Genomic DNA, 23,945 nt, shown 5'->3' on the forward strand with positions numbered 1-23,945 from the left:
ATTGTGGGTCGGTTTAATTTACAAAAAAATAATCTTTTAACTATCCCAAGGCTCAACCACTCCTGAAAATACGCTTTGAGGAAATATAGTATGTAAGAGGGAGAGAGAGAGATATATATATATACAAAATGTATAATGTATGTATAAAATCTGCCGAGAGGGCAGTTGGGTTTATCGAAATTGATAAAACGTTGCTGGGGGGCAATGATATCCGTGACACAAAGGACTGTTAGATATAATGTACGTGTACATACTCATCAAAACATATTAAGTCTATTTTAATATAATAAGTATTTAAGCTAAAAAAAATTAATAATGTTTTGCAGATTTCACACTGAAAACTGATTATAGAACGGAGTCTAACAATATACACCAAATTCTATCGTATTTCATATAAAACTGAATATTTTATATTATTTCAGAACCAAGCCCCGCATTGAGAAATAGCAATACCATCTTTCACATCAATAAGCCCGTTATGATATCACAATATACTTATATATTCTAATGCATTTCAACAATATATCTACGTTATCGCGGAATTTAAGTAGCTATCCTAAAATAGACGTAATAGTTCATTGCAAGTTCGCATATATTATATATTTTAAATAATCTGGGCATATTTCATGTTATGACGTGTCTCGTCGCCATACCATACAGCAGAGGCAGATTTACAAATTTTCAAGTTATAGACTGTGAAACAGTTGCTGCCCTTGCCTCTCCAATTATCATGTTTTAGATTATTTTTAGAATCCAACAATTTCGTTGCGTCGTTAATAATTCAGAATTTGATAACGTCAACCTTTATTCATAATAATTGAAAAATGATGAAACTGAAATATTACAAGTTAACTAATACTAAAAAAATATTTCAATTAATTATTTTATGTCATGAAAGACGAATTCGTTATCTGTTGATTTACGTCAACACATTTATTATTGATTGCAATTGCGCCATCTATGTGTATCTCATATACTTTGCGTTAGCTAATTAGCGTCATCTGTTGTCAATCAGCGTAGGAGCCCAAGAGCAATCCTAGGTTAACGATAGATATGCACTGATCAAAGGCACTTTATTATCACAATTTTAATTGGCTTCTAGTGGACCGAACCAATGTACAGCTCAATCTATCAAATTAAGCTAGAACTAAAAAGTGTAAAAATGCATGGATTTTTGATTTTATTTATGATCATTAATCGCCACGTCTCCTAATAGTCTATAAAAAGTCTAATTACACGAAACCCTGTTTTCATTGCTCGTATTTGTTATCCCTTCTAGTATAGTAAAAAAAAAAATGTAGTTAAATAAAACAAACACTTTCTGAGATACTTTATTTCTACGTACTTTCATGAAGTTTTTACACTTCGTGAAACTTACAAAAATCATAAAAATATACATAATAATAATTATAGCTACAAGAATAGAGGATTTTTAACGGTTAATCACAGAGTAACAATAAATATAAATTGGAATGAATATTATATCTTATACGACTCTTATAAGTCTTTCAATAGTTTTGTAAACTATTACGTCACCTTCCACAATAAAAAAAAACCCTATGGGTTTTGCGAAGGCACATTATTTTTCATAAATAAAATTTGCAAAGTATTGATTGGCACTTTGATATTGACGTGATTATAAAAAAAACTTAATTAAAAAAGAAACAAAATGCTAGCTTACGAAAATAGCTACTAATATTAATTAGAAAGTAAGTTGGAAAAGCTTATATTTTAAGAATTTTAAAATCGCATGGAATGACTCGTCGGAATGAATTATAAAAAGCATTTAAGAGAAAATTGTTAGAGATTCTACAAATCTTTGTAAAATGGTCCTTAATACATTTAAATTGTACTGTCAGCAAAATAATTTAAAAAAAGCATAAAAAAACATGCATTACACCATTTAAACTACCGGTGTCAAACAAATCTGCAAAGTAAAGGATTTTGGAAGTAAAAAGTATTTTACTTAAGTCCAAAATAATTTATGGAATCTTTATGTATAAATAATTATTTTGCTGATAGTACTTTAACTCTAAGTACTTTTGTTACATCTACTATGGCTTGAACCATTGAACATTTATTGACTGAGGCAGTTGGCGCCATTGTAATTATCTGTGGGCAAAGTTGGTAATGCACAGATTATAGTACGTTTACATATGTCTAGTGTTGCCAAAATTGATTCCGCTCTGAGTGGCGCCTTTGTTGGAGCCGTATTGAAGCGAAATAACACCTTGGCCTGCTCGGAGCTGTTCTTCAGTGAAGTTGCGAACGTTTTTCTCTGCTTCCTTAGGTCCTATTGAGGGCATACCGTAGTTATGGGCCTGAAAGGACATATTAATATTACATAAAGTTCATCATGCGTTCACTGTAACATCTTTGATTTGATAAATTTCGAAGAGAAAGAAAGCTATGGCAAAAGGTGATCAACACTTACTATGCAAGTGTAAAATGCGCACAATGGGAAAAAACCATAGAATAAGGCTAAATGAAAACTTACTTTTCTACCAAGCGACTGTAAGCAGATAACTACGGAGTTGAGGTTCTGCCTTTCCCACAGATCAACAGTCTGGAAGGTTTCCTGCGCAGGTACGCCGAATATTTTGGCGGCTTCAAGGAACGCGTTTATGTTCTCCATACATTTGAACGCCATTTTGGATTCGTTGATTTTCTTCACCTGGCCAGGTTTTATGTGGTTCGCCAATCTGGAATATTCGATCCATAAATTAATTTTAATGTATATATGGTCATTTCGGCTAAGACAAATTTTCCTTTTGTATTTTATGTTGTAGGCGTTCTGTGCCTTCCTGAATCAATAATTGTTTAGCCAGGATTCGAACTCGGGATGATAGGTCATTTGCGTTGAACAGAAAAATGCGATAGAAGGTTACATAATTAATAATCATTAATTGATATGAAGATCAGTATTTTTTCAAAATGAAATGGAGCAACATACAGGAAACTTGCGATTTACATAGCTCCGATGATGAGAACAATAGACACCTATATAACTATTCAATAAAAATCTATGTGACTTACAAATAGTAAAAATACAATAAGTAGTGCTTCCACGTTATATACATTAACTATACTTACTTGCAAAGAAGAGTTCCATCTTTAAGTATCTCATAGAAGTTGTCCATGTCCCCTGACGTGTCGATATTTTCGCCGGTGATCACTTTGATCCATTCTAAGCACTCCTCCGCCAATTCTTCACTGTACTTGCTGTTAATCTGAAACGAGCAAAGTTCAATAAGTAAAATATGAATATGGAGGTATAGCAGTAACATAGTGAAATCGGGAGAAATACGCGTAAAAACTAGAACAACTTTGTTTATTGAATCGTTGTCCGCTATAGCCAATCGAATTTTGAGCTTGAAATTTGTCTATGGTTTAAGTGTAGCATTGTGGCCGCTTTATCTTTTTATAAGTATTATTAGCTGGATTGTTTTATAACTTTAAATTTGTTTCTCGTGTATTGGATTATAATGTACCAATAATTGTCTTGTTTATGCCATGGTAGTCCCGAGTAAAGATTATACTATAATATCACGCTATCATTGTCTAAACGAAATATGAACCCCGCATTATAATAAAGTTCCTGATACTGTAGAAAAAAATTACTATTTACTTTTATTTACGGTTGTTAAATATATATTTTTAATATCAGCCCACCGAGTCATAGCTTCACATTTCTGTATCTTATTCGTGATCGCTCAATATGGTCAATATATAAAGCCTGTATAGAGTTAAATTATTAAGTTACAACAAGTTAAGTAACAAAAAGCCATAAAGTTGATAACTTACGAGAAAATTGCAACCTTCGTCTTAACGAGAAGAGAAATGAGGCCAGCCGAGAGATGTTGGAACAAGGTCGACGAATATATTGTATACTATAAGTACTGTCGATCAAATACTTTGCTCAACACGTTGTTATTAGCAGGTAATTGAAATTTCTTTATTGATGTATTCGACTCGTTATTTTCCATAGAACGCATATTCTTAGCTAAAGTGTCGGGTGTCGGATTGCTTTGTACCCCGTTTCATCTTTCGTAAATATGTGGGAATATTTTAACATTACTGGCGTCCCTATACGTAATACAAGTGAAAGCAAATAAAACGAAACATTTATCGCAACGAAAATATTTTCAAATATTGGAGAAAATTAATAAACTCGTATACACTATCGTAAATAACAATTACAGTGTTATCAGTTTACGGCGATTTTGAATTTAAATTCTATAAAATTTAAATAGACTTGGAATTATTGAATTTAAATAGTTTTATAAGTAAAGAGCCTACATACATACGCGTTATATTCATTTCACAGCGCATATTTATATTACACAATTTATGCGAGTTTCAGCAATGTTAACGCGAAGGTCGCACTGATAAGGAAAGGATAATGTTAACCCGACCATAACAGACATCTGTGGTAATTACATCATAGTCATAACTTTGAACCAAGGTCCGTTTTACTATAACGTTTTTAAAAGAGGGCTATACCGGAGTGACATACATATGTTTAAAATTCATCCAAACCTTATAATAACGCCATCTCTAATACAATATACAATGTGTTAAACCGAATATTACGTCAAATTAAAAGTCATTAAAAACTGTGGTTGCAGCTTCCAACTCATCGTGATAATCTTAATATTACGACATAAAGTCCTAAAATAAAAATACCCACAGTGAATAGGTTCTCCTAAGTCATTGCCAAATTTAAACATATTACCCGTATATAACACAGATATGCAAATAACGTAATTATAAAAAGTTTTGTTTTTAAATTATTACGTAATTCAAAATTTTACCAAATTATGTACTGTACGTGTGAGACTGGCATATTATTATTTTTTATTCCGCTACTAGTCCTGTATCTGAAAGCCAGCTATTGGGCACAGGTGGTACAGGAGGGCTGGAAGTTTCTCGTTTGGGAGGCCAATACAATCTTTCTGTCTCAAAGCCAGCGGAGTGAGCGTGTATATTGTATTCTATACCATGCAAATAAAGGATTATTATTATAATGTATAACTAATACGTTACGTTTACTTGAGATGAGGTCTCCATGATCAACGGAATGGCTTGTTATCAGTCTGGCGCCGTCTGTTCGTATGATTGTTTCTTGCTCAATAAAAACAATTTATACCTCATCAATGTGATGAATGATCCAGTAAGGCTTTATATGTCTCGGTCTTGGAATATAAAGACCTACATAGTGGTTATCGTAATAGTAATAAACGTATATTGATTATACGTAAAGGCATTTTGCATTATTCTTGAATGCTGGATATTATAAAGATTATAGTAAAATGGGAATTATAATTACATATCTATATTAGTTATGCTGAAATCCAGTTTCAATACTGACACTCATGTATACTTTTATGACCATTGTTTCTTAATGTACAGAGCAGAGTTGGCCTGGTTTAAACGTATAGAACTCAAGCTTATTACAAAATTATGTAATTAGCTGAGTTCCGACCCAAATCGTAATAAACAACTTTTTTAAATCGTCTGCAATTATATAATTTATTCCATAAATGATAAAATTTGCCAGTTTTTCTCAGTAGCAATAAATAAATTCTTATTATTTAAATAGAGTGTTTTTTTTAATTACTTGTTTTGTTACGAATTATAATTATATGAAAATAAGATAATTTTATTATAAGTCAATAGGGGTCAGCGCTACCTGATTAGAGATTTCTCATTTATATATTTAAATGTTTTTTTAGAATTGTTTAAGGAAAGTTACAAAACTATCTTTTTTTAACTTTATTTATTGACAAAATAATTATGTTTATAAAAAATTCGGTATAAAATTTTGTCACAAAATGATCAAAAAGATTAAGGCTCACACAAATTAAAAAATACGTAGTTTGGATCCGCGAAAAATCCTCTTATAGAGTTCCAAGTGACAATGTGAATTTTCACAATATTAAAAAAACATAACTGTCATTAATGTGGTACTAAAATAAATTTTACTTCATAATACTATCCAATATTATCGACATGATCATTACGTCATTTAAACACAAAAAACTTACAAAATGTTTATATTAAAAATATACATACGAGCACATATATCGAGTTTCTTGGTTAAATTGTGTTGTAGGTATTAAGTAGTCATTAGTATATGTTAAGACAATTTGTTTAGTTACATAATGTAATCTTATACCAATCACCTTTCAACGAAACCAGAATAAAGTAAATTACAAATCAAGCATTGACAAGGAATACAATTCAAATTTCTGCCAGTTCTCAAATCAAGGGTGTAGAACGGATGAGAAGCACTGTCTATAAACTCTCAGTCACTCTTTTAAATCGCTGTGAAAACAAAAAGTGTTTGTAAGGTAGGTAAAGTACCTGCAATTACTCACTCTCTCGCCAAAATTTTAGACAAATAATGTAATTATGAAAACCTCTACCAGAAAAAGGCGTGGTGAAATAGGAGCACACAGTTACATACAACGAATCTTAAACATACGGCATGTTTAATAATGAAACACGCGAATTAGCCAGAAATTAATTTCACCGACTATGAATCGGCCAATACACTGACAAAAAAGTCTAGATCTAAATAGATGCATTATCAAAATAAACCGTCAAGTTTCATTAGGTTCTATTTTTTGTTTGAACACGATTATACCTCGATTAAAAGGTTCCAATAAAATGTTTGCAACTCAAACCAATCATGGCTTCAGACACGTGAAATATTGCATAAACAATCCATTGTTTATTGTTCTAATAACATATTATATTTTTATTACATCTCCTATGCCTGTGTTTCTCATTAAACTCTCCCTTGTGTGGTGTTCAAGTGGATTCGAGAATAGTTTAGATTTACAATGAGATTTTGTATTTAACACGTGTACAAGATGTCTGTCGGGTCCGTATATTGGTAAGTACTTACTGCGCATGTTGCCAAGTTATTCTAAAAGTATTTTTATCACTTAATCGATCGATAAAAGGTCCTGGAGATTGCGTAGTGAAATTTCTGCGACAGATCACTATCTTAGTAACTAGTCGAAGCACTGGCAGTAGTGAGAGGTTAGGATTTCTAAACGCGGGAAACCTTTCAAAAACAATTTGCTAGACCAGACTTAAATCAGTTCTTAATTTGAATTATATTGAAATTCATAAGTCATTATTAAATGTATGAGAGATGAGACAGCCAAGTATCACTGGGGTGACGTAATAAGTTAAGGATTTGTGAGTCACCGAACTCGAGGATAGTGGTTATAAATGGTTATTTGTCCAATTTCGTATAAATCATTAGTCACATACCAAAATGAGTTCATTATATTTTCCCCTTATTCCCCGATGCCCGCAAATAAATCATTCACAGGGTGTACGACTGACCTTGTAAAATTTAACTTGCTTCTTGTGTGTTTTATTTTTATACTAAATATTTCCGGGAATTTTTAATAGAACCTTCGAATTACCATTAACCTTAGAATAAATAGAACTTTCAAGTTTTAAGTAAAAAATTATATTTTGCAAAATCTTTATAAATATTTTTAAGTACCTAAGTTTGACTTTTAAAATACTTTATTTGTACCACTGTTAGGGTAAAACTAATGTTCTGCATGCATGTAAAGCATGAATTTGTTACTGTGCGGTCCATGTAATATAAAACGTTGTCATATTCAACATCAATATGTAGTATTATAATTCCATCATATTATCGATCAAAGTGTTGGCAAAATTTTCGCTTCCTTATGAAAACGAGACTAAGTCTTCGTAATGTTGATCTTACATTGTGTTTATTTGCCTTGTTTACAGTTCTTTTATTATTATTTTGCTATACAGAAATAAAATTTTTGACAAGGATAAAATATATAATGAAACCCAGTAGAGCGAGGTCGAAGCTACGATGATGAGATGTAGTTACCAAAGATCTGTAAATATTAGTGAACTGAATGGACTGGAAGTAAGAGACACGAGATATAAATATTTAATTGTATAGACATACCTCTTATTTATAAAATCATAATAAGTCAAATTGCACTAATTAAACTACTGCTCTTGTCTCTCGTGTCATTACGGCGAAAGCACAATTCGAGAGAATGAAACAAAAGAATACTTTGAAAGTATGCAATATGAAAGCTTTTTATGAATGTACGGATAAATTCATGGTGGTACATAGTTCTAACACAGAACTTTAATTGCATAAAAGACGTATAAATTAATAAATATAACGGATGTTCCAAAGACGTGTCGATAAAGTTGGCCGATAACGCTCAACTATTCGGCCGGTCATTAATATTCTCTCCGTTATCTAATTTGTATTGCAAGACGAAGGAAGTAGTTGTTCGTTAACTATGTCCTATTCAAACTACTTACGTCCGCGTTATACTAAACCGTAATTGACAGGTGGGTTTTCATAAAAATCTACGACTCATAGACAAAACGAATGGTAAAGAAAATCATACTACTAAAAAATTATACCATATGTCACATTTCCTTGGGATTTATTTACTGTAAACTGCCAAAATAATCGTATAGTACACGGGCAGGAGCAGGAAGAGGATATTAGGCTTAATAACTGATAATGAAATTACTGTACCATATTTCTGTCATGAATAAAGTTTCATTATTATTATTAAGTAATAAAATATTGTAGTCATCGGTATGTAAACATCACCAGCTATATTCTAAGAATTAACATTATTAGAAGAGGTCCTTCTGAGTTGTGTCTATTGAATGACTGTCCATACATGTTCGTTGGCAACAAAAACGTTGCCCAGAAATAACTATGACGCAACTACGCATTTAATAAGAATTTCTTCTGTTTTAAGTAAGTTACAGTACATCGGATTCATGGTAATTATATTTTGTGCCTATATACGTATATGTCTATAATAAATTTTAGTATGGCTATGACACATTTGTCTTATTAAATTCTAGCGGTAAATAGTATTTTTATATTGGCGTTATGAGATATTATGTAAAAACTAATAAACAAGATGATATACAAAGAAATGAAGAATGTAAAAACTACCAGTATTTCCGATAAATACGTTTTTAACCAGCTTCAAAAAACTTAAGAGGTCTTCAATTTGAATTATTGTTTGTATAACTTGTATAGACAATTACATAGATTATATTCTTTAGTACCAAATTATCAATTACCAATTTATGGCCACGTTTAACAGTGGCACTAATTAACACAAATTTAACCAACAATCATCTACATTTATGTGTCGCGTGTTGCAGAGAACTATGCCACACCTGACGAGGGTGGGAACGTAGCAAGTAGAACGTGTAGGAGGTACTCCTTTCTCAATGTATATTAATAGATTTTCAAGAGCAGTGTTGGTTAAGTGGCTGGCGTACGACCCTCATACCTGACGGAATATCCCGAAGGTTTAATCCTCAGTGAGCACCAGTGAATTTTCTAACACTCGTCGTACGGTAAAGGGAAACATCGTGACGTAACCGGCTTAAATGTAAAAATCGACAACAGACAGAACATAGATCACCCACTTGTCTTTGAAATAAATAAAAAATACCAAAGGCCGGATGTAATCTAAATCTATATTATACTATATTCGTATCATTACGTATAGTATAGTGTTGTAGCGCCACTGGATTATTAATTTTGTTCTACTAGCTTACTCGACAGATAACGACCCGAGGTCGAAGATAACTGAACAAAATAGACATTGACATTAGGAGTACAATATATAATTCCAATACCTTTTGGACTTACGGGGATTATAGATAAGTCTCGACTCAGAACCCGCCGCCACTTAACCCTTACCCTAAGGTTGGGGTTGTTAAAAAAACGACTTTCTTATAGGACAATATTGCGGACAATTATAAAAATTACAATATAAACTACAGCAAGTAGTAGTAAGGTACACTGTCCGCTGTTTTTGCGCTATTCTTGGTATCTACTGAGCCGAGAAGATCTCCAACGAGAAGCTTTGGGAGCGCTGCAGAGAAACACCGATTAGCCAGAACATCAAGCGATACTAGTGGAAATGGATAGGCCACACACATCGAAGAGATTCCAATCATATCCTCAAGCAGGCGCTTGTTTGGAAACAAGGAGTGAAACCGGAAACTTGGCCGTCACAAGCAAACCTGGCGTCTTACAGATGCAGATGAGGCAAAGAGAGCCGGAAAGACGTGGAGCGAGATGAAATACGAGGCTCAAGTTCGAACGTGATGGAGACTCGCTGTGGACGCCCTCTGCCCCAAAGGACATTAATTCAAGTAAGCCACAGAGACCAAGCTTTTTAAATTTATTTATTTGTATATTATTTTATAGGTTAACCTTAATTGTACCTTCTTGGAGTAATATTTTTTATCATATATCCTTGTGATTATCACTGGACAACATTGAGCTGCGACAGTAATAAAGCATTGGATAATAGTTTGATAATCGTAACCTATATAACATGCTCGAAAGGCTATAAGTTCAAGATAACTGTGGGCTTGAGAGTCTCAGAAGATTGTTTAAGATTTTCCAATAATTTTCTCTTTATAAAATCAGTGTAAAATTATAGTCTATGTCTATAATTCGAGTTATTATAAATATTTTATTCGCAATTTGAATATATGTGACTACATATACAAATAATTTGAAAACTGTAAAAAATACAGACAGAAATAAACACTAGTCAAAGAGTAACTATGCGTCGTTTTAATAAATAAAATTTGAGCAAAACCTTGTTCGATAATATGCTCGAATCATAGATTCCAGAGCATATTGATGTGACTCTTAGCGTGTATTGTATTACTATAAATTATGACACAACGTTTCATATTTCATGGACCACACAGGAACAAAACAAAACTAGTTTTCATTGGTATCTTTATGGACAAATAAGATCTTTTTAGAACCAAATTTCCAAAATTGTTTGATGTGGAAATACATATTATGTAAACACGTTGTATAAACAAAAATATTAAGTGATATTACGAATTTACATGTTTTAGTAAACTAGATGCCCCGGTAACTTCTTATCACCTACATATATTTGTGTCAAATCTTAATACAATTTTAAACAGACCAAAGAGATAGGACTTTATACTATAGATATTAAACACAAATTTCTGAAAGCACTTGACAACAAAATTGCATAGCCACAGTTTTTATTTCTACAAAGACAATATATATTTCCCAACCAGGAATACTTTTTATTGGGAAATTCAACCTATTATATTTGTTTCCCACAGTTTCTTCCCTGGCCTTTCACAAATATTACAAGATCAAAATTAGCCAAATCTCGAGTTTTAGCGAGACAAACAACAGGAATTCATTTATATATGTAAAATAAGATAGATTGTTAAATTAATTTTATATTAAAATTAGAAAGATGAAATTATTTCACGCGTTTTATTGCATAGTCTATGACTCTGTGACAGTTATGACATTTAACTCAAAAAATGTGATACTGGAAACCATCTCGTTAATGTGGATAAAACTTTAAAGATATTCTTTAATCTACCAAATACATATAATAATTAAAATACAGTTTTCAAATCATTGAAGTCCTAAGCAGGAAAAACGGACCAAATTAGGAATTGGTTTAAATATAACAAGTAGCAGTAATTGCCTCCTATTATACAATACTGTATTTATGAAGTTCGTATTGATAAATTATTTAAACTATTCAAGCGATTGTATGAAGTACTATATACCCCAAATAAAGCATGAGGCAGACGAATTTTTGCATTAGCTATTTCAGGTATAATTTGTCTATGGACAACTCATACTGAGTTATTCACGTCAATGTTGGTTCTAAAACCGGTTTCTACACGATGTTTTCTCCCAACGAACAAGTGTTGCGTATGAATTCATTGAAGCTGAGAGCGCGCGATCTCTCCGGGAAGCCTGAAAGCTCAATCTTCTCCAAAAAACAGAATTTATTACATTCTGATGTTTTACACGCAAGCAATTCGATGTTTAGTAATAGATAAAACTCAAATGAAGTTAAAAATTTCCCTTATATTTTTTTATTATAATCACTATAAAAGTAATTTCGTGACTTTCGAATAAAATTTGGTCAAGCGTCAATCTCAAACATATGGCGCTGTTTTGAAAGCAGCCTATATTTAAGCCTTATAAATACGTCCTGCGTAAAGGCCACACCATATAAGGCGAGGTTTGTTGTAAGTGAACCGTGCCATGTGAGTCACCGCCAAGAATTAGTATGAATAAATTCTTTTGCACCTAATCGAACATCTGTTCCTATTAAATCTTTTGCTTGAAGCTCAGTAGGTGAAGGTTACTTTAATATACTATACCAGCGATATGAACTAGACAAAGATGTTGTTTTGTTTTTTTGTCTGAAAAAACTTTTATTAGCGTAACATTCGTTCTAACTAAAAATATAATTCTTAGAATTATATAAACACTTTAGTTTTAATGAATAAATAAATAACAAATTATTGTCACTTAATTTTTTCTTATATCCGAGATGGAAATGTATGGGTGAGTACGAGGATATATGGGCTTTAACCCAACTCCAGGTTCTCAGTTGCTTGGAGAGCCAAGTAAAGGCAACAATCACAAATCAGCAAAATTATGGAAAAACAGACAATACACTTTTAGTTTGGCATTAAATGTAATTAACATAAGGTATGATGCGCTTAGAATGATCTAGAAATATGCGCCATCTTAATTTTTCACGAACTATTGCTAATAACGGTAATATTACAAGATAACGTCATATTTATTTCAAAGAGATCGGTGTCTAGTTCATTGAAATCTTTCCTTTAATAGGTGTCGTCGATTCTAAAGCGTGTTTTTGATGTTTACAATGGAAAAATCGATGTACAGGACGCAAGTTAACAGACGCCTGTCGCTAGGCTATCAAATACATCTTGTTCTTACAAATTGTATCTTAGCTTGTGATTATTAAAAGAACGTTAAAAATCTAGTAAAGATAGTAGCCAAATTAGCCATAACATAATTTGGTTCCAGCTTGAGTCAACAATTTGCGTACAGCGCTCAGAGCATTGACTTATGCAAATACATAATGCTTGAGTACGTTGGATAACCTGCAGTGAACATTTTAAAGTGTTTTACGCTTTACAGCCTTCGCGAGATCAAAGCGAGATTCTGCAAGTTGGAGATGACAGCATTGTTTCCTCTATCTTTTTAACCGACTACAAAAACAGCTTATGTACTGTTGCAATTGGATAGACTATGTTGATCTTTTCAAGCTTCTACGTGTTTTTCCAGAAATTTCCCGAAAAAATACATTATATTCTAGGTCTAAGTTTCAATAAACTCGGTAGTAATATTAATTTATTTACAGTTCGTTACCTTAAACATATTATATAATTATATAAAACAGGCTACATAAGTTATAGAACTTAGTATATAATAAATTAATATCGTTATTTACATTTTCAAATGTCAGGTATTTGAGGTCGCTTTATTTTTTTAAATTTCCCCCTTTTCTCTGAGTATACTTAATTACGCTATTGGCTAATATCGTTCCGTTAAATTTCCAAATCTCGTGAATTCACGAGAATTTGTAGCCATTGCTTTCATTGTAAGTTACATACTTTAGACCCAAAAACAAAAAAAAAATATTTTTATCTACTCCAAATGTTCCTACTATTTGGTATTGGCCATATGCAATAGTTTTAGTATTAATAAGTATAATATAAATGTAATTATTTTTAGTATGTGAAGGTGATAGTATTAATCTTGTTACGAGTGCACAGTGAAACCTTTTGTATTCTAAACTTTATTTCCAACTACTATACTAGTATCCGGGATTTGGTTTACTGTACTGTACTTATATAGTAAATACTTTATTTAGGCGTTTTGAGATTTTACAGCTCCTAGCGTGACAGCCCATCAAAGACAAGAGTTTAAAGAGTCGAAGGTAAATCCGGTATACGGAAGCTGGTACAGTTAAAGTACGTTTTCTTGTAAAAAAGCTGATTCTAAAATTTTAAAAAGACTTAATAACGATGCAACAGAATATTTGTTATCAATAGTTATTTGCAGTCGAGGCAAATGGCGCCGGAAAGATTGGAGCGTGTGATGCGAAGCCTAAGACCGTACGCAATGGCGGCTCAGTGTACGCTCTCTGCCCTATCCAGGGGTCATGGGACCAGTATACCCATTTAAGGTGGACTTTAAACTAAATTGTTTAACACACGTTTCATTTACACACCCACACAATCACACACCCATGGCTACTCATGCTTTTGATTTATTTCGTTTGTTACTTTAGTATATAAATAGATATTTTCTCATTTTTTTGAAGTTCTATTATAGGCACCAACTTCCTACAAAAATTGTAACATGCTAATAACTGTTTGTTATGAGCAATGTATAACACGCCATTACCGAATTGTCGCGGGAAATCCATTATATTACCGTGAATTTTACGACAGAGTAACTTAATATTTTTTATAGAAATTGTATTTTTGACAGTACAGAAAATATACCAAAACGATCAGTTTCCGAACCGCTTGGTAAGACTGTACAAGCTACGAATCTTATAAAGTTACGTTATTATATTAAAGTGCATTGGCGCCATCAGAACCGGTTGAAAGTCGAATCCCCTTGACCTGTATGCAGGAAGAAAGGTGGTTACGAATTTTTGATAACGGTTGTCGCGTTACTTGCATTTACAATGAGGTATACTTAATTGGTCTCTTGCTTGTGGAGTAGGTGGCATTCAATGGCTCAGGATTCTAAATCACATCAATGTTTCATACCATAAACAACTATAAAAATCTGCATCATATAGTCTTCAGAACATTGTTGAATTTATCATACATATAAGGCGGACGTTTCAAGATTTGTCAGTCACTTTTCGAATATCCGTTAAACTGTTTTAGTATAATCTAAGGACAATATTAAAATTAATATTTTATGTTTGATATTACATTTTATGCGTTTTTTCCGATTAATATGTTTAAAACTTTTATGTTAGCGCAAGTGAGGCTTTTTTATCAAAAAAGGAATTTCGAAAATATCTCTATAGAAGTGACAAAATAAATGTAAAACAATTGTTAACGTTTAGTGTTTTTTTGCATTTTTTATAAATTCATTCAAATTTTGACAAAAAGGCCCGAGTATCTATATTTTTGTTTATACTAGTACTTTATATAGGATATCAATAAATGAAAAGCTAGTTGCTAGTTGCCTAGTTATTCATTATCTATTCTTTCCGTTCAAGGATGACAAAACATGTGGAATACCTATTAGAATACGTGTGATATCAGCGTTCTAATTAATATTGCAGTCCAACATAATTGCTCAATTGAAAGTAGTACTAGTTGTAAGGCACGTTTCTATCACCAAATATTAGGAAAATAAATGTACAAATAGTATAGAAAATGTAAAATATATTTAGGGCAGATTTTATAACAGGCTACCGTAAATATTTATGTAAACTATAAAATAACGATATTTTTACGCAATCGGACAATTCGTCTGCGTAGAATAAAATCAATAATTCTTCCAACGCAAATTGTTCTCGCAACTGAATTTTGCATTATATATGGTTAATTTTTCTTATTAGTTTCACCTTGCGCGACCATAATATGTTCTTACAATGTCGACTTCAGTGAAATTGCAAATTAAACAGCGTATGTACTAAATAAATACCGTGACTTCGAAGTACTTAAACATGACTGCAAATGTTACCCGGAATGTATTTAAAATGCAACTCATTAGATCGAATAGAATTTCCCCATACAAAAATAAATCTTGGTACACCGTAAGACTTAACGAGATTAGAAGAATTCAATTAAAAATCGCTATATCAAGTCTTAACAAGAAACAATCCGTAAAAAGAAAAACGGTTTTTTTTCTGTGAAAGCAATTATTTATTTTTAAAGCGGTTGAAAATTACAGCACGGGTCGCAAGAGCACTCACGGAAAAACTCATGAATTTTGGAGTGTTCAAAATAGCCTAGTTACAAAATAAACTTATTAAGTTGCGTACAGAAAAGTATTTAATAAATGTGTAAATATATGTTCTGTGCTGTACTTCAGACAATATATGTACTTAGTACGTTTATACCTACCTTCAGAATATTACAAGTCAAGCCTTCGCAGCAAGAAATATTTAGTGCCACTATTACTATTGTTTTATTTGTATTGTCATTAGTCACCTCTTTACGATCTCTCATTACATTGAGATGTTGAATTCTTAGAAGCATTTCTATTTTATACTAGAAATTTTCCATCATCTGATGGAAAAGTATAAAAACATCCACCCATAAATTCGAAATTCAAAAATTGCTACTACATTCTCGTTCCACATTTAAAATTCTCAATTGGATTTTAATTAGATTAACTATTATAATAAACAGTGTTCTATTTGATGGTTCTTAAAATTAATGTATGATAATAATACCTACATAACATTTTTGTAAAGAGTTATGGTGATAAATGTTAAAATTATAGAAGCGGAAACGCTTTTGCCTCGGTAAGTAAGTCTTTTGGTCAAATTAATTATAATCTAAACCGTATCAAAAAAGTCTCTTTATATTTAATTAACATTGGAACCCCGCCAAATTTTATCCGTTACTTGAAGAGAAACCAGTTCCTTTCCGTATAAGGATGCATGTTTCATCGGCCACCACATTTTGGAACCCTTACATTATACCTTTAGAATATAAACTATAACAATATGACAATACTGTTTCTCGAACGTTCTTATAAGAAACTGTAAATCATAAGAAAGTAATTAACTAATAAATAGGTTACTAAGGGCACATGTGACAAATAGGTCATGGCTCAGTCCTTGTAATGGCATCTGGTCCAACCCAGCATCCCAGTTATCCAGGGCAAATCAATATCTATATAATACGCCCTAAAATTAATCCACGCATCCGGCAAGCCACAAACAAAATTGCCTGGTTAACCGAAAAGCAGGAAAATTAAGACGTTTTAAATAAAAAATAACATACCTTTCTTTGAGCCTCGGCGGCAAATCCAGATTTCGCTGCTCTGTTGTTTGCCATTTTGTAACTAAAAACTATATTGTACAATAAATATAATAATTTAAATCACAGTCTACACAGTTGTCGTGAAGTCACACACGGGAAGGAAGATATAATTGCTATAGAAATGTAAACAGCGCGCGGGTCGACTGGCGACCTGTTCTATGTGTGAGTGTGTGCTGATGAATGACATCATGCAACGAACCGCGAGCGCGACCGGCCGGTGCACGACTGTAGTGTTGTTCTCCTCCATAACTCTATCGACTCTAAAAAACAATAGCTTCAATAAATAATACCAACCTAGCCTTGCTAGAGAATTAAATAACTCTTGACTTTCATTATAATAAAATATAAAGTAGTAAGGTTATTACTTATTATTTGGCATGCATAGTACAAAATCTTACTCTTACCTCTACTGTATACATTAATTTTAATTTATTATGCTCATCTTGATACTCAATTTTATTTTATAACAATATTATATTCCTGATCTTGGTAAATATTTCCATATTATAATTTGATTAAAAAATATATCGATAATTAAATATTATACACAACCCTATAAGCCACGAATGAATGTAAAATGAAAACAAAGTATGGAATATAATACGAGGAACAGAGATAGAAGATTACGCTGGTCATTTCACTCGGCTTCTGCTGTTGGCTCACAAAAGCATCATGGCGCCTAAGGTATCGCGCGAAATTTCAAATAAGGCTTTGGTTTAAGAAATTTTGTTAGGTTTTCGTTAAGGTGTTACTTTTCTACATTTTGTATTACTGAACAGCTGTAGTTTAGCCAATTTCATTTCGGCTATTAAATACTCGGTACGTTTTCTAAATAAAAGGTTAATTTTATTTTACAACAACTTTTCTTTGAACAACACAGAAGTGATAGAATTATAATTTTCTTCGACTTGGTCACCCACATTTTTGAACATTTGGGAATGCCGCGTGTAAAAGTTCGGTCGGCCATTTTGTCGTCACATTCTTCACGCAAGCATTTGTAAAAATTAATTAAAATAATTGAAATTAATTCGGTATAATATACAATTAAACGAAACATGCCGCCAAAATCGAGCATCTTTTCGCATGCGTTAAAGTGGGTCCTGTGACAGGTCAGTTCAACGTGGAATTCGTCATAGAGATGGCGCACCTTGTTACTTGTAATGCCTTTTAATAGAACAAACAGTAGAACATTCTTGTTCCTATGGCCAATGGTCTGTGTTATGTTTATGATCAATAAAAAATATTATTTTTGTAGTTTCTTTTTATTATTGATATACTTTTGAACCACAGATATTTGCATCACCTATGTAAATGTCTGTTATACACAAAACGTACATTTACCAATAACCATTATATATACGTTCAAAATATTTTTTTCAAATAAAACCTTTATTGATTATTCTGTGAAAAATGAATGACAGAGTTTTGCCTTTATAACCATTGATATCAAAATGTCATACAAATCTGTATCTCAAAATTTTTGTGATCGGTCAAAATAAATACAAAAAATGAAAGATTAAAGAAAAAGATCTCCTGAACCCTGGTTTTAGTGGAAATTCTGGCTAAACAAAAAATAATGGAACACAATCCTAGGCGACGTCGTGGAAGAACCAGGGCGACATTAATTCAGACACGATCTTTTGCGCCGAAATCAAAAATTTCTGCATTATTCGATAGTCTCTGTAACCTGCTCATCATGTCGAGTTTGATGGGAGTTATTTTTTTGTCATTGGAACACCATTGTAATGTATGCAGAAGCAAGTGTGATGTTTTCAGTATCGCAAAAGAACTCAATGATATCAGTGTAAGAATGTTATAACTTTTTAATTAAAGTAACCCTTCTCTGAACCTTTAGAAACTTAGCAAGAAATGTATGTATTCATAGTGCATTTTATAGCGTAAATTGTTAATAGTTTTACTAAGGATTTACATATAGAACCTGTTCTCTAAGGCAAATTAAAAAAAGAATTGGTTATAGGTAACGTTCGCTGACATTTTAAATTCTATTTCAGAATAATTTAACGGACATGAAAAACTCCTACACGTATTTAGAATCTCGTATCCTCAAATTTTCTGAGGAGCTACCAAAAATAGAAGGTCAAGTGGACATTTTAGAAGCATTAGCAAATACCATAGAGCGGGGTAATTTTGGATGGAACCCGAAAACGCATTTGGCTCTTCCAAACGTCGACGTCTTTCTGAATGGAGATTTCAAGGTCAAAAGAGCAAATAAAACTAAAATATCGTGGTAGTAATATTACAATTTAACAGGGCTTTAGGTTTTAGTTTTTCGTTCTCAGCCATTCATAAGAAATCAAATACTGTTTCGATTCGACCCAGGCATTGCTAATTTGGACAATAATATAAAAATAATAAAACTATAAAATAAAATTATAATAAATAAAAATGTTTAAATTATTTAACGGCAAACAAACATCGAATAAATATTTTAAACTCTAATTGTTCGTCTTATGTCTTTGCAAGTGCAATCGTCCTTATATGCATAATATTTTTTTGTTTCAATGCCTACACCCGTTGATCTAAGGGGATATCTAGTTATTGTTGAGGCGTTAGTAGTAAGGCAGTACTTGTTAAAGGCTGTATTTTGTCGGGTCTGCACTTCTTTACAGACCATAGAGGCTTTTTTCTTCTCTATCATAGACACGACGTTTATGTCATGTTGTTTTCTTCTGTCAAGAGTGTGATCTGGACTGTGGCAACAGCTTTTGCAGGGTTTCTGTTTTACTATTTGTTTTACATCTTTGTGTAAAGTATCGTACGCTGTACCTATATCCGTCATCGTATTCTAAAAACAAATTATTATAAACATACTTAAGCACAGGAATATAAATCTAATCATACACAGTTTCAAATAAATTAGCCAATAGGTATTTATTTCAAAACTATAGATTACACAAACTTTTGTAAAATTTATTCGAAATAATATCGAGAATCCTTAAGCTTGTTTTAACAATTTAAAAATCTGTAGTGACATCTACATTCTGATACTAGAACTAATTTATATTTCACTACTAACAGTAACAATGTCTATCTTAAAATTAAACTACTGAATCATATAAATCTTTAATATCTCGTAGTGTCAATGAACAAAATCAACTATAATTTTAGTATTCAAAGAAGCTAACTTGAAAATAATTACTGAATTTTATTCATTTCAATATAGATAAACAAAAGGTGCATCATATTTATAACATTATAAAAAATGGGCGTTACCTTAAGTGAATGCAAGCTCTTTCTCATATTATTAATTTCACGGCGTAAAAAGTGTCTGTCCCAAAGATGAGTGGTAATATGCGACGTTATAAGTATAACAGTGACAAAAATGGCTAATTCCAAAATAAAGTTCTTACGGACTGGCATACTTCCCTTTAAAAGAATATATTAGATTTAATTTATTTTTATAAATCTATTGTGAAGTTTTATATAACGGCTCTCTAGTTATTGTATTGTCAAACTTTAAGTCTATGGTTGATTTTGAAGTTTGATTTGGAAATGTCTTGTTATTCTTCTATGTGCAGTTGCTTTAAAGATTGTGTAGATGGCGCTAAAATAAAACGATTTTCTTCATACATAATCGGTCGCTAGCGTTCTACGCTGATAGTTTATTTTTTAATATTTCATAGTAGAATTTGGATACAAAATCTGTGTTAGATTGCGAAGTTAAAAATTGCGTAAAATAATAAACAAACTGGCATGACTCTATACACACTGACACTGGCATAAATCCAGCGCTTATACAAAATAAGTGTTTGTTTACGAACCTTAATTTCAATAAAATTGAACCTTTTCCTTGAATCAAGACAAGGTTAAATTCCACGATAAACGTTGTTCAAATTGTATATAGCGTAGATGTCTTCAGCTGCTGTATAACAGGTTCTTTCAGCTTGTATTATATCTTGCTACAAATAAATACGTCTACTTGCTTACGTTTGCAGGAGATAGAAATCCATAGGAAACGGGAATTGACAAAACGGATTTGTGTGACGCAGGAAGTTGATGAAGTTAAAATCATTGTTAAATCATTCAATTAGGTAAATGGCGTTTTGTTACGCTTATTTTCAAATAACACGAGTGATACTGACATATATTTGATGATTAAAATACGTCTAGTTATATTAAATAAGTTTCTTAACTCTAAATAAATAAATAATTATTACCATAAATGTTTATTAAGACCGAGCTCCATGGTAATTAAATACACAAATATTAAGAAGGATTATAATATGCATAGATAATAATATAAAATAATAAACCCTAATTTCAAATTAGATTACATGCGCACGGTTTATAGTCTAATTATCTTCCCACAAAATTTTCCTACAAACCAAATCTCTGTACTTAAGGATATTATGGTTACTTTTATTACTTTATATAACTAAACGTAAGCACCACATCAGCTGTGGTAAGTTAATGGTCGTAGATAATTTGAAAATCCGTGTACAATCCTATCCTAGCTTGTCTGCAGCCTGCCTAATAATGTATTGAAATGTCAATGTTGCAAACATTTTCTAATTCTTAATCAATTGAATTCAATTCAAACCGATCGATATCAACGAAATTCAAAAAGGTATAGCTGTAGGTCCATAACAAAGATTTAATTAGACCAGCGAACGTATTTAAAAAAACGAACGTAAATAATGGAATAAAAACTAAATCAATGGTACAGGTATCGTCTAGAATCTTAAAGCATTTGTCGATTCGAATCTAGTTTTCATACAATCAATGTTAATTGAAAAAGCCGTACCGTGATCTTATCCAAAACTTTCTTCATTTCCTTTAATTCCGCACTTCTGTCGATTCGTTCAGAGAAGTCCGGCAACAGGAAGGTAAAAAATAGGACGAGCGATAACGTTACTAAGATAAAAGGTTTAGAGGTGATAGTACTGTAAAACAATGATCTGTATTGATTAAACATCTTCTTTAATTTTATGAAATCTGATGTCCTGCGGCGAATAGAACAACCTGGAAGCAAATGTCTCGTAGGTAGGCTATTGCCTTTTAGGATAACAAACGACATTGATTTAATGGACAGCAAATGGATAGGTGGCAATTTCGGGTACGTTCAGTCACACGCTGCCCATGGACACACTACAACTAGAACGCTCTTTTCTTAAAGGGCCCTAAGTCGAATTGGTTCGGAAATACTTGACGGTTCCACATAGTATAAAACGCCCAGTTGTGGAACCAAGGACGACGTAACGTCGTATATCATTGAATTAGTAGTCAGTTACAAAACCAAGTATTATTAACAAATACAACAATAAATCTCTTTAATATATAAATGACAGTTGCAATATTGCTACCTTTCATTCCTATGGTCAATTAGATTAATTAGGTAATTGTTAATTAATAATGATAACGTGTTATATCAATTGAGCCGGCACATCTGTTACTAAGTAATTAGACTCCAAGTTTATACGGATTTGCTAATAGCCTTTAGAGCTCCAACTAATAGTTAGTTAATACTTCACTCAATCAGTGTTTGATAAAATAAATACTAGATATATACATAATGGATGTTGATAATTTGAGTCAATGTTTTCACTAAAGTTTACTATTCGAATTGTCTGTGGCGTCATTATACATTTCAATCTTTCCTTACAAAACTTATCAGGAATCTTTAGAAGTCGATTTTAACTTGCTAAATATAATATTTATTATTATAGTGACCAATAACATTGCTAAGTCTATTATGGAGAAGACACAACCAGTGAGTATAATTTTTTTTACGACTGAGATTTTGTGATCTTACCACAGCCATGTCGCTTCGCCATTAAACTTGAATTTGAGTCATATTTTTAATAATTTTTTCGTACTATTTTACTATATTTTGTTTTCTTGAATATTTATTTACATACTTTTAATATTGGAGACTTGTCATTGAAATGACAATTGATTTATTATGACACGACATTAAAAAAAAATTATCCCATATTTGCTTTATTTACAATTACAGATTAGAGATTAACTATTGATTAGGATTCTCAAACTATATAAGAATTGTATTGCGGAATAGTTATCACATTCATTCTCGGATCAGTTATCCGCTGATTTAGCGATCTAAAATGTGTCCGAAACGAGAAACTTCCATCGCTTCCTGTCCTTCCTTCCAATAAACAGGACCTGATGTAGCAGAATAGTTAGTGACGTAATTAAAGTAATATAGACTTTTATTTTTGATATATTTATTTATTAAGAAAACTCTTGCTTTCTTGCTTGCTATTAAGCTATGGATTCTTATTATAAACTTATAATTATTTACATAATGTGTAAAAACTATGTTAGCAAAAGACAATAATATTTATTTATGATCAAAATCTACAGACTTCCATACGTTTCCATACTATATTTAGTTGTGACTTATGGACCATTGTAGATTTTACTTGATTAAATTAAGTACATATTAAAAGATTAAGCTTTATTTATTTTTCTAAATTTTTCATAAGTCATATTCATTTAGTTTTTATAAGTTACATTTTGGGTAGCATTCATATAAAATATTATTCATTCGGCATTTTATCTATGGACCTTAGCACGTTAATATCTACTTTTTAAACGGAGATCTCAACTATATAGGTATATATCTTTGCATATAATTCTACTGTACGCGTGTATGTCACTGACCTCCTCTTGAACGGCTGGAGCGATTTGAATGAATTTTACATATGCGTTTGGGTGGCGCCCTTTATGGTTTAGATTCACAAATCAGCGCTACGCGCAACGCAGATGGCGCTGCGATGGCGTCGGTACTCTCATACTTTGTTCAATATCGTAATCGCTTGAAATATCATACAGAACAACGTCTGTCGGGCCCACTAGTACACATATCTCAAGTCACAATCTCGTCTTCAGCGCTGTCACACTTCATACAAAAAATGGCTTTGGCAGCGTTACCAACTAGATTTATTTTTATTTATAGGATTATTAGCAGCCTATCAGGCACGCGATCAGGTAGATCTGTGGCCGATAAGCTAGGCAGA

General features: G+C 32.0%; 1 protein-coding gene and 1 long non-coding RNA gene across 4 annotated transcripts; both read right to left on the reverse strand.

The window, feature by feature from the left end:
* Positions 1–1,318: 1,318 nt before the first annotated feature.
* On the reverse strand, positions 1,319–17,134 carry LOC123708737 (myophilin). Of its 2 annotated transcripts, none has more exons than XM_045659592.1 (4): positions 16,906–17,134; positions 3,094–3,230; positions 2,498–2,702; positions 1,319–2,321 (listed from the first exon to the last, which is right to left on the reverse strand). In XM_045659592.1, exons 1-4 carry the CDS (start codon positions 16,957–16,959, stop codon positions 2,151–2,153), a joined length of 567 nt encoding a protein of 188 aa, XP_045515548.1. In that variant the 5' UTR covers positions 16,960–17,134; the 3' UTR covers positions 1,319–2,150. The 2 variants fall into 2 exon arrangements, with proteins under 2 accessions (XP_045515548.1, XP_045515549.1); XM_045659593.1 differs by lacking the exon at positions 16,906–17,134 and adding an exon at positions 5,047–5,105.
* Positions 17,135–19,340: 2,206 nt separating this feature from the next.
* LOC123708355 lies at positions 19,341–22,845 on the reverse strand. Of its 2 annotated transcripts, none has more exons than XR_006753594.1 (5): positions 22,718–22,845; positions 21,710–21,927; positions 20,727–20,864; positions 20,179–20,331; positions 19,341–19,750 (listed from the first exon to the last, which is right to left on the reverse strand). It is a non-coding gene; the product is annotated as an uncharacterized LOC123708355 (long non-coding RNA). The 2 variants fall into 2 exon arrangements; XR_006753595.1 differs by having other exon boundaries at positions 21,710–21,848; positions 22,718–22,833.
* Positions 22,846–23,945: the final 1,100 nt, after the last annotated feature.

This window comes from Pieris brassicae, chromosome 4 (genome assembly GCF_905147105.1).
Source record: "Pieris brassicae chromosome 4, ilPieBrab1.1, whole genome shotgun sequence".
In the NCBI taxonomy this organism is placed as follows: domain Eukaryota; kingdom Metazoa; phylum Arthropoda; class Insecta; order Lepidoptera; family Pieridae; genus Pieris; species Pieris brassicae.